The sequence below is a fragment of the Neopelma chrysocephalum genome, unplaced genomic scaffold, assembly GCF_003984885.1.
Source record: "Neopelma chrysocephalum unplaced genomic scaffold, ASM398488v2 Primary Assembly neopelma1_98721, whole genome shotgun sequence".
NCBI classification, from domain to species: Eukaryota; Metazoa; Chordata; class Aves; order Passeriformes; family Pipridae; genus Neopelma; species Neopelma chrysocephalum.
Genome location: NW_020926333.1, coordinates 2,425 through 14,497, shown reverse-complemented (window position 1 = coordinate 14,497; position 12,073 = coordinate 2,425). Strand labels below are relative to the sequence as shown.

Sequence of the window (12,073 nt, the reverse complement as noted above, 5' to 3'; positions counted from 1 at the left end):
TTTTCAGATTCCCTAATGCTGTGGAATGCTCCTTCTTGCAGCTTTTGCACTTAGCTTGGATTATTACTGTTGCAGAATGTGCAAAATAAGATTGTGTTGTATTCTTGTAATCCTAAATGGATGTCTATCTTCTGGAGTCCTCTTTGGTGCCATATATCTGAGAAATAAGAGAATGATAGCACTTCATCTTACAGAACACTTTTTTATTGTTAAGCTATGTGGGTTTTTTTTGCTTCCTGCTATTTAATAAGGTATGTTTCCTCCCTCTGAGCTTTAAGTTTTACTTGGGAAGAACAAGTTCAAAACATCACATATGAAGTTGTTTGGCGTTAGAGAGAAATATTTGATAATAAGGCAGACCTGAGGTGATCATGAAGCAGGAATTGCTTATGGTTTGGAAGCTGCAAAGTTCTGGAACTTTCATCCAGTGACTCCAACAGATTACACTGTGTAACTTTAGATGTAAAACAGGATGGTCTTTTACATCTTAGCTGTAAATATAATTGCTTTCTCTATAAATAATTATTAAGGAATTACTACGCACCTTAGTGATTGTTTAATTTTAATATCTGATGAAAAGGGTGCATGGACTAAGTAGAAAGTTTAAGTAGAAAGCATAATGAATTAAAGATGAAATAAGACATTTTATCTTTCCTTTCTCACTCTTTCCCTTCTTCCTACTTTTCTCAAAAACTTAGCTTTTGGAAATTCGTGAGTCTCTCTTGTGTCATTGTGCTAAGTGTTTCTTTTGATCTTTTCTCCAGGCTGGCAAATAAGCAGGACAGAGAAGGAGCTCTGTCAGAAGCAGATGTAATCGAGTCCTTGTCTCTGGAGAGGCTTGTCAATGAACACAAGTGTCTCTGTCAAATTGTATGTATGTTGTAACACGCTTCATTTTCTAATTTCTAATTATATATATGTAAAGCTTCCAGTAAGGTAGAAACTAAAATCTTGCGTTCCCAGAAAAGATACAGTCCATGTATCTGTTCTGCAAGAAATTCTACTGCTCACCTTGACGTTCTAACAAATGTTTACAATGGAGATCCTCAAAATGTAATTGCTGCTCTGTTCTGAAACCATGTAAGAATATTTAAGTTACTGATGTGGTTTAAAACTTGTTTAATTGAACAGCAAATTTAAGTATTCCAGCTTTTTTAAAAAGAAGCAGAAAAGGAACTTGCCTGTGTTGATATTCAGGAAGGATGACTGTTCAGATGTGATTTTTCTCTTGGCAAAAAAAGATTTGTAAATATTTCTGAATTTATGGAATGCCTAAATACAGATTTACTTCCCATACTTCTCCGTGTTTTGCAGTAAACAGTAATTGTTTAGCTAATTCCTTGTTTTCAGTCAAGGAATGTGATCTGAACTGCAAGTACTTTTCCGCTCCTTCCCCTTACATTTACAGGAACCTTGCTCAGCTATCATGGGCTATGGGAAAAAAATTGACAAATCAATAAAAAAGGGGTTATTTTGGCTTCTACATATCATAGCCAAAGATTTTGATGCCTTAAATGAGAGAATCCAAAGAGACACCACAGAGCAAAAGGCATATGAAGAACAGAAGAAACTGGAACGAGCTGAGCGAGTAAGAAGGATACGAGAAGAAAGGTATTGTCTCTGTAATTTCTGCTTCCTCCTCTTCTTCTTTTCTCTAAGATAATTGATTCATTCCTGTAAGTGCAACCAAGCTGTCAAGGATTTAGAACTTACAATCCAAGAGACTCCATATTAAAAGTACAGACCTGAATTCTAGAGTTTTTCTGCAGGACCTACAAGATTTTGTCTGGTTCATGCCCTTTATCTTATTTGCTCCCTGCTTGAAATGTACTGTGAATGAGAACTGCATGGTAGTTATGGAGTAAATTTGGCCTTACTAATATAACTTCACAAAAGGCTAACCCAAAAAATAAATCCTGGCATTTAATCTTAAATTGCCTTCAAGTGTATTCTAAATTAAACTTCTGTTAAGGTAGACTCTGTAACCAATATGTGAGTATCAAAGACTAGATGTGAAACTGTATTCAACACTATGCTTAATAAACTCCAGGATATCTAATAGGTGAGGCATGAAGAAACTAAAGATGGCGCAGTGAGGGGAAGCAGGACAAGTGGTTTATTATTTCCCTTCAAAGCCGTTTCTGGTCTTCAGCAGCCTACTGTGGTTCCTATTAAAGACTGATGTGAATCATTTTACTGAGGAATTATTAAAATATTTGCTGAGCACCCCGTCCTCCTTATAAAGGCAGAGGTTTGTGAGTCTCAGTTACTGTGAGAAACTCCTGTGAAGTGTCTTGGCTTATACTCTTGCTGTTTTGGTTTACTTCAGCAAGTAACTGAAGCACGTTTTAAACCCCTGGAACTTGACATGGTCTTCATGCACATTTCACAAACTTACAAACCCATATACTGTTAGTCTGCCAGATATCTCTGTACAGACACAACTTTCTGACCATGATGGATTGCATTGGGTTAATGCCATGCTGGGAAGTGTGGGGAGGAGGAGTAGCTTTGAAACATGTCTCAAAGAAACTGGCTGATGATATGGGCATTTCCTCTCCCCACTCAGTGACCTTAGTTGTATTTGTTCACTGGAAAAATTGATTGGATCTGAATTGGATTAAAGGCTTAAAAGTTTTGCTAAAGTTCTTGTGCCTTAAAGGAAACCTGAGTAGTAACTTCTGTTGGTTTTGCTTGTCTCAGGTATAAGAGATGACATGAACTCTCGATTTGCTGGTTTGCATCAAATCAATTTCTTGTTGTAAGACATAGGTTAATCTTGATTCTGTTGTAATTCTGTTTCATTTTGTGTTTCACTAATTCCCCAGGGTTCTTTTTTGTTCAGAAAGTGCATTTCCTCCACAATATGTTAGTAGCAACAACCTTGTTTCCAATGGAAAACGAGAGACAGTGGTAGTGCTGTGAAGTTTTCAACAGCACTGTCTGTTCCTTCCAAGCATTATGTTTTCATGGGCAGATTACTGTCTTCCTTTTCATTCCCCTCTGTGCCTCTGAACAAGGAGTTTGTTCCTTCCTCTCTCAGCACTTACAGCTGCAAAATAGGTGTAACAGTGACTTCTATGTGCAGTTACCATCAGATGATTCATGAGAAGTATTTGATGAGAATGTACTTTATCAGTGATGTATTATTTAATACATAGCAATGTAATATTTCTTATATAAATATCTGGAACATAAAAAGTAACTAGTGCTGGTAAACTGAGCATTATGTGTCTTTCTGAACTTTTCTGAGTCTGGGCGAAGGAAGTGTGATTCCCTTCACAGAACCATAGAGTAGTTTTATTTGGAAGGGACCTTTAAAGTCCATGCTGGCATAAATTGGGACGTGAGTTGGGTGATCTAATAATTTTTCTCTATAACATTTATGGCTTGGCTTCTTCAGAATTCTTTGTTCATTCTCCCCATCTTCCCTCCTCCCCCCCGAAAAAACCCCAAACCAACCAAAATCCACAAATGCCAAAACCACTGAAACAACAACAACATAAACCCACCAACAATGCCAAAGGGAAAAAGAAGAAGGAGCTGTACCTGATGAGGAAGACCCTGAGCCTGGGAAATATCAGAACCCCTTCCAGCCTATATCTGCTGTAATCTCTGAGGTATGAGATGGTGTGGAAATCTGGATTATTTTAGAACTACCACTAACAAATGTCTGAGAGGTCGTGAGAAAAATGGTTAATTTCCAAGAATTGGTCTAAATCTGTCTGCACACCATTTTTTAATTTGTATTTAATCTTGGCAGTCTTGGTTTGTGTGCATTCAATCAATGTTTTCATGATAAGAAACCCCCTATTATAAATTTGGGGACAAAAGTGTTGTAGGCATAGTAAACTAGATCTAAACACATGACTGAACGTATTTCCTAATTAAACCAGTGGGGATTCAGAAGTGGAAATATTCATGGTCTGTTTGCTTCTTGTATGATGTAGTGAGTCATAAAATCTGACTGACCTCTACAACTGTTTAGATTTCTGAGCATAACGTGTTTTCAATTGAAAATTGACACTATTGAGAAGTTTTTTAGTTTTGAAATATGAAAATCACATTCATATATTTAAGTTTCTTTAACCCATGTTTCTCAGTTCCGGTAGTTCTTATTTATTGTGCCATGTTTTTTTATTCAGTTGACTGGAGATAACATAATCTAAAGAAACATGTAAACTTTTCCAGTAAGTAACTCAAATATTTGCTTTTCTCCAGGACAAAAGCACCCACATCCACGTAGCATGTAAAGTCAGCTGCATGCACAATAATACATTTAATAATAACATACAGAGGAAGAAGACAGAGTGTGCATATTGCAGAGATGGTGATTTAGTGATATAGAACTTGTGAAACAGCCTGGGATTGAGTCTGTATAACACAATAGGTATTTGTCCAAATTGTGGTGGCATTTTCAGGATACTTAAGCTCTTTGAAACTGTATTTTGTTTTAAATAAACATAAAGTAAAACGTAATCAAAGAGGAAGAAATTAGAAGTTTTCTAACCTCAGGACTGCTGATATTATTTATATTCCTATTTTGGTTTATTTTTTTAATATGACCAAAAGTAAAGCAAGAAAACAGTAAAAAAACATAAAGATCATTAGTCAGTTTAAAAAAATTCTTTCCCATTTTTGTTAGAATGAAAAGCAAATAGAAAAGGAGAAGAAGCGGCAAAGGTTGGAGACTGAAAAGGCTACAATTGTCTTGAAATCACAAACAGAGCAGGACCAGATGGATGCCCAGCACTTACCAAGTAGCAGCAGCCAAAACACAACTGACAGCAGACTAGAAATGTGCAATTCTGCAACTACACAGCTTTTGCAGCACTCGGAAGAGAATGATCACCAAGCCTCAGATTGCCTTGACTCAGGTAAAACTTCCTTTGAATGTGTCATTTCATGTGATTTTTCGCATTGTTTTTCCATATTTTTTATTATTTTTAATTATATTTATTATATAATATTTTTTGTTTATTCTTTATTATTATTTTTCATGATACCACACATCAATTTAATCTATTGAAAACATGGAAATGCAGAATTAGGTTGTTGTATTGGAAAATCTTCTTCCAAAAAGTGCATGTTTGTTCATGTGGCTGATACTGTAGCTGAAATTGGGTTTGTTTTTTATCATCATCAAATATGCAGTCCACTTTCAACAGGACCCAGCTAAGTTGAATTTCGTTATGGAAACACAGAGTTTGCATATATTTTATGCTTAAAGTTTGTTTTCTATAGCAAAATGCTGTGTAACTTTTACATTTCCCATAATTTTGTGCATAAGTTCGGACTGAAAACACTGATGTGTCTCCTCAATAATTGTTTTAGAAGATGATCTAAGATATTCTCTGAATATAAGTGTATGATATGTAATGTTTTGTTTCTGTTTGCTATAGATAACAGTAAGAAAAAAAGTAAAAAACCAAAATTAAAAAGGGGCCACAGAGTAGAACCTATTAATCCAGAGGATTCTCTTCCCAAAAATCCAACACCACCACCAGCACTTCCACCAGGTGAGTGTACTAACAACCAGTAATTGATGTCTCAATTTGTGGTTGTTAATCCTTTAAAATATTCACTTGGGAATAATGAAACTGGAATGATCTTCATACAGAGAAATGCTACTAAACCTTCCTCTCTAGAAAATCTTTGATGCAGTTTCCCACTTCATTATAAGAACTTCCAGCAGTATTGATTTGGCCTGTTCCTTGGAGGAAGACATTATTTTCCCAAAAAGTGAGTCAGAAACTTGACTACTCCCGAAAAAGTGATTAAAATTATCACCATTTAAGGCTAAATCAGCTTCTTTTAAAAGTATTTCATAGTTATTCACCATGGATGCAATATATTGCATATCTTGGGTGTTTCTAAATGCTTTGATTTCCCCCAAAATGAGCTGGTTTCTGTTCAGTTCCTCAGAATCAAGAGCAGTCATGGCATGTTTTGACAGTCTTTGTTTTCCTTTAGTTGGCTGGGGAACTCCCAAACTAAATAGACTTCGAAAACTTGAGCCTCTTGGTGAAACACATCATGCTGGTAATTGAAAGTATTTTGGGTTTTGTACTTTTTGAAAGTATTCTCCATTGTTCATTCACTTCTACATTCATTTCATTCTTCATCTTTTTTTTTTAGTGTCTTAATTCTGATCTTCATTGACCAAAACCTAAACCTTTTGCTTAGTAGAAAGCATCTTTTTGATTTTTCAAGTTTTTTGGGGTTTTTTTATGGAACGGAAATTTATGTTAGATTCCCTTATAAAGTTTAAAATGGCTTGGGATATCAGGAGCTATTAATGATCTGAAATTATTCGCATAGCAGCAGTACCTAAACATTAAAAAGTGCCATATTACAAACGGTAAGAGGACCAGTTCAGGACCAATTATTTTAAGAGTCCAAATGAAAACTAAATTATTGGCCTGGAAGGAGAAATGTCAGTGAAAAATCTTGGGATCTGCTGCTTTACCTGAACAACCAGAGTCCCTTAGATTTCATAACCTACGAGCAGAAATAAGTTCAATAACTGGAAATATAAAGGTGAGGTAGGCAGATGCTTGATTTCTTGCTTCAGTAATGGCTGTTTTCTATTTTTGGAAGATCCTGGAAGATTGTTTTTCATATGCTCACACTGCATTTTTTTTCTGAGTTTTAGATGGTACTTCCTTTGTTTTTCTTACATTTTTATTTTTCAAATGTTGAATAGCCAAGTGAACATGGAGACATCTGGAGTAATAGAGGAGAACAACCAAACTAAAGCAATGAGAACACTTATACAAATTGAATAAAGAGAACATTAGTTGAGAAACTTAAGGAGAAAAGAGCTGTGGCTGTAGTTACTCTTGAGCTTAACCCTGGCTTGAATTAATTGAATTATTATCATGAAATTTTGAAACAAGAGAACATGGAGCTTTTCTGCCAAAGAATCAAAAGCTACCTAAAGGGAAAATAAGATTTCTGAACCTTAGATATTTATTTCTCACAGGAATGAGATTCATGTGCATAAAATGTAATTTATTATCTTAATCATAAAACCATCTCACTCTTTTTTTAAAGGCACATAGAGAGAAGGCTGCAAGAGAGAAAAGCCAGATGAAGAGGTAGGGAGGGGAAGAAAGGGAATTTTAATTTTTATCTGTTGCATTTTGTAGCAAGAGCATGGGTGGGAACAAAGAGAAAACCAATTAATTTGGAAGCTAACACTGGAAAATATGTTGGTAGGAATCTCTTAACCAGAGGTGTCACCACTGAGATCAGAGCAAACTTGAAGTGCTCAGGACTTTGCAGCTGAATTCAAGACTTGGGCTGCTCTTTGCTGAGATTTATTCTTTTTCTCAGGAATTTTGAGACTCACAAGTTTCACACAGAACAGAAAATCCTAGGAAAGCAAGAAAACATCCATTAGAAAAGCACTATTTATAAATGAAAAAAGCTGTTCAAATGCACAGTCAAAACCTTCAGTTAGGTCCTGGTAGCCAAGAGCATCAATTACTTATTTTGGTTAAAGCAGCTGTTTTCTTTTTCATTCTGACCATTTGAGATCCATAGAATGATGGAATCATTTATGTTGGAAAGGACCCTTAAAATCATTGAGTTCAACTGTTAACCCAACATTGCCAAGTCTATCTTGCACTGATTTAACTTGCCATCAGAGAGTTTTTACATATTTTGCAGACTGAGAACCTGCTCCTGATGGGATACTTATTGGAATTTTTCTAAGACCCGTGATTCTTTATTTGGAATATTCCCTGAATTGCATCTTTCTGAAAACCATCTTTTTGGCTGTCCCTTCAGCAGAGAAATAATTCAGTGTTGCTTTTTTTCCCCCAGCTTTGCCCAAAATCCACTCCCAAGTTGGGTTTAAAAGTTTTCTCAGACATTCAACCTTTGTGAAATAAAAAGGCATTTTTATTTCCCTTTTGGTTTCATGATTAATTTATATAAATAGCTTGAAGGAACAATTTGCAGACAAAGTAGAGATTCTAGTAGAGATACTTTTCAATAAGGAGAGTAGTAAGTCCTTTGTGTTTGTCTTAAATTATTTTTTTATTGTAAGTGTCAGATATTTAGTAATTCTTGCTGCTGAAATATGTAAAATTTGGGTAGTGTGAGGCTGAAACAACCTCCAAAGGTCTGGTTTTTAATGTTAGGCTTTCTCAAACATATAACTCTGCCTTAATTATGCAAACTGGAAAATTTAAGTGTTAATGAGCAGGCTATTTAATGTATATATTGAGTTATTTTTGTGTCATTCTTAGAAGAGAATGTTGAATTGGCTGTTAACAGGCAGTAGAGTCAATTATATAAGTCTTTAATTTTACACTTATTTCAGTAAAGACTGCAATTTTTCCAATCATAATAATGATTCTGGCACAACATTAGGTAATGAGTGTCTGTTTATTGTTGGTGGAGGATACATTTGCAAGAATAATAAACCTCTTCCAGTATAGGAGGTAAAATTATCTGTCATTCCTAAAGTGGTCTGCCAGACCTCAAGAAATTTATAAATTGATTAATAAAACCATCCATTGTACAGGTTTTTATTTGCCTGGTACTCGTTTGTTGCAGTTTTCTTGCTGCTGTAACAGTGAATTAGCACTATTAAAATCAAAAGATTTACTACAATAACATAAAAGTGTTATCATTTTGCTGATTAAATGTAAGGAAAACTAAAACCTTGATCCTGCAGACATGTACATATAGTCTTAGAGTAGTGTAATCCACCTTGTTTGCTTTTGTTAATTCTAGCTCAGGAGTGCAATTTTAAGTTATTGCATATGTAGAAAAAGTGGAATATATTCTTCTTGGGAAATTTTGATTTATTAAAGCTGAATTTTGTGTTGGCAGGCCATCAAGGCTTTGCTGGGGAAGAGGTGGTCTGTATAAACAAAATTGAGATTTGAATGCTTCAAAAAGCTGCTTTTGTTTTTTCTTGATTTCTACCTGTTTCCTCTTACCATCTCTCATATTATTTTGCTTGTGAAATGCTTTGCATGTACCCATCTGCATGGTTGTTTTTTAATTTTATATCAATTACAAATGTTTGAGAATACTTGTCACTCTCTTCTGATGTACCTATTTACTTTGTCTAGAGCAGTTTTACTACTTTGAACTCCTTTATTGACAAAAGAAAATGTTGCAGTTTTTTTAAAAAATTCTTAATATAGTTCTTTTAGAAAGTTAGTATGACTTGCAAGATAAATGCCATGCATAAATGGTCCCAAAATTTTGGATGCTGCATAGTGTTACTGTCACTTAAAACCATATTGCAATGAAGACTTTACAGCAACATTCAAATTTTGATACTTGATTTTTTCAGTTTGTTGTTTGCACACTTTGGATTTCTCATTTCCTATTTTTAGGGATGTTTACAGATCACCTTTGGGCTTGATCTTGCAAATGCTGCTGCATGTATAATAAAATGTAATTAAACCCTCTTCTGGGGTTTAATCTCTAGACATTAATTAGCACTAGGTTTGAAAGTTGCTTGTAGGAATTAGCTCTTAACTTGTAGACTACCTAGCTTTCATTAAAGGAAGCAAGAATTTGCCATATGTAAAAATCCTTTGGGTGACAGATTGATGTGTTTTTCTTCTCTGGAATTTCTTACACAGATTTCTATGGAAAGCCTCTGCCCCCACTGACTCTACGCCAAAGACCCAACGGTGACACCCATGATGTCGTTGCTTAACTGGATCCCAAACAGAATTTAAAGCCACAAAATGAAAAAATTCCATCAGAAACATTTTTTTTGCCCTTGAAGGAAAATTTTTAAAGTGACACTTTATCGGCATGTTGCAAAATGACTTGGTGACAATTAATCTGGAGTTCGTTCTGTCAAACTTAGTTGATCTTGTCATTCCACATCACCAGCACTTCTTCAGGGTTCAGTGTGAAATAAGAAAGGTCTGTGTGTCCATGGATGTGAACATGGTATTGAATATTTACTTGTGAAAATACATATCCATAAACCTGAAGAAAAACAACTTCAAGATCACTGGATTGTACCGTCCCATCGAGACCTTCCTCCAGGTGCTGTGCAGTCGTTGGTATTTTTTCAGCTCATAAATTATTTTGTAAGATTCATTGTATGATACGGTGACTATAGAAAGGCTAAACAAATATTGAGTATATTTTTCTACCTTTTTATAAAATGATTTGGAGTGGACATGTGTACCTGCTACCAATAAAGTGATACCTTGGAAGCATTAGAAAGCTGATGGTCAAGTCAATATAAATACAGTGTGTTTGACTCTTACAGTAGCAAAACGCCTTTATTAGGGATTATATTACTAGGTGTAGTATTTCATATTTCTGGCAACCTGAAGCAAGGATTAAGACAGAAAGTTTAAAATAACTACATTTTATACAAAATATTGCTATTTGAACTGTCTGAAAGTTTTCTTATCTGTTGTTTTCTTTGTTTTGTTAACTGAATCTGACATAGGTAATAAATTCTGTGGAAAAAAAATTTAGTTGGATATTGTATTGACTACTACAACATACAAGAAAATTGCACATAGTGGAAGTTTTGCACTAATTCAGTCATGAATTTTGATGGAAAACTGAACCAACCAATATGCAGATAAACTCCAACGGGGTTTAATCTTGATAACACTAAAATACTATCTTGAAAACTAAAGAAACCCCAGGGTTTTAAGGATTTAAACAATACTTCCATGTAGTGTGTTTATCTACATTAAAAAAAATCACATACAAGTGATTAATTAACAACAAGGGTTACAAATTGATATATTCCTGTTTAAATGTTTTCCCTCTTATACTAGAGACAACAATTGGTGTCTTGTGTAAAGTATATTGTTATGCCACTTAGTTACAGTAAGGATGAAACCCCCATTCAAAGGGATTTTTTTGAAGAAGGAGTATTTGATTATTGATTATTTTATATTACTCTCCATCTTCAATAACATGGTAATACCAAATTACTTCAGGAGATGTTAAAACAATGCAATGTTTATGTTCAGCACTTTGATATTGGAAATCTTTGCCATATGCCCCTTATGAGTTGCACAAATAGACATCCACCATATTAATCAAAATTAATTTTTATTAAGATTTTTACAGAATGTGTTTGGGGGGTGGAATCCATCTTGAGGTAAGTTTGGAATGGGTGGAGAGGTAAAGTCCAAGTTTAGTGAAAGGATGAAACACTTTGTATGTGACTACATGAGAATACTTTTTTGTATTCTAATATTGTAACATAATTTGATTATTCTCAGAATTTGGTCATTTTCACTTGAAACAAACACAATATTAAGTGGAGGGGAGGTTGCATAAATGTTTATGTGTGCAATCTCAATTTTAACTTTAGCTCTGTTACCACTTAAGTTTTCAGCTTAAAGGCTCTACTTATTTTTTTTACAGCTTCAGTTTCTAGGAGTGTATTACCCTTTTATTTTACCTCCTATCAAAAATAAATGAATGAAAGTCTTCACTGAAAACAAAGCTGAATGTGCTATTGTAACAACGTCTGAGAAACTAAAATGTCAGGTGTTGATACATATGAACTGTTTTATGTATGTTGTGTGTGGACACATGTATCATTTTTGATTTTGCTTTTAAAATAAATTTTACCAGTATGTGACCAAAGTACTCAAAAACGTTTTTACAATTTTGTCTGTTATTATGCTCTGTAATTTACTATGGTGGGGTTTTTTTGAGTAATTTATACAACCTTGACTTTTTTTTTTTGCTCAAGCTGACATTTATATATGGAATAAAACTAATGCGCAGCATCAACATGTTTCCTGTATTATCATAAATTTACAATTTTTTTGGAAGCAAGTATGGTCATAAATATTGAAGGTCTGCAAGTCTCCTGTTTTTAAAATGTACAAAATAGAGACCATATAGACAGAATTTCTGCATATTTTTTTTAACAGCAATGTGATCAAATTTAGAATATATTGATAGATTAGCACTAAGTTATGTGTATATGTGTACATATAAAGTGCTTTTAATATTTGAGAAGTAAATTGAGAGGTAGTTATTGCACAAATTAGAAGATTGATGCTTTTTGTTGTCAATAATATCACTTCCAAAATGTATCAGT

The 12,073-nt window shown here is 34.3% G+C and overlaps 1 protein-coding gene across 6 annotated transcripts in view; it reads left to right on the top strand.

The window, feature by feature from the left end:
- LOC113962012 (ADP-ribosylation factor-like protein 13B) overlaps positions 1-11,613 on the top strand; it is a 31,392-nt gene extending 19,779 nt beyond the window's left edge. Inside the window, exons 3-10 of one of the 6 annotated variants that reach the window (XM_027672819.1) lie at positions 765-870; positions 1,409-1,611; positions 3,527-3,620; positions 4,646-4,877; positions 5,403-5,519; positions 5,974-6,042; positions 7,057-7,100; positions 9,615-11,613. In XM_027672819.1, coding sequence (XP_027528620.1) covers positions 765-870; positions 1,409-1,611; positions 3,527-3,620; positions 4,646-4,877; positions 5,403-5,519; positions 5,974-6,042; positions 7,057-7,064 — 829 coding nt within the window. In that variant the 3' untranslated portion in view covers positions 7,065-7,100; positions 9,615-11,613. Of the gene's footprint in view, positions 1-764; positions 871-1,408; positions 1,612-3,526; positions 3,621-4,645; positions 4,878-5,402; positions 5,520-5,973; positions 6,043-7,056; positions 7,101-7,338; positions 7,643-7,674; positions 8,916-9,614 lie in introns of those variants that run through there. The other 5 variants (XM_027672820.1, XM_027672822.1, XM_027672823.1 and 2 more) reach the window with 5 other exon arrangements.
- Positions 11,614-12,073: the final 460 nt, after the last annotated feature.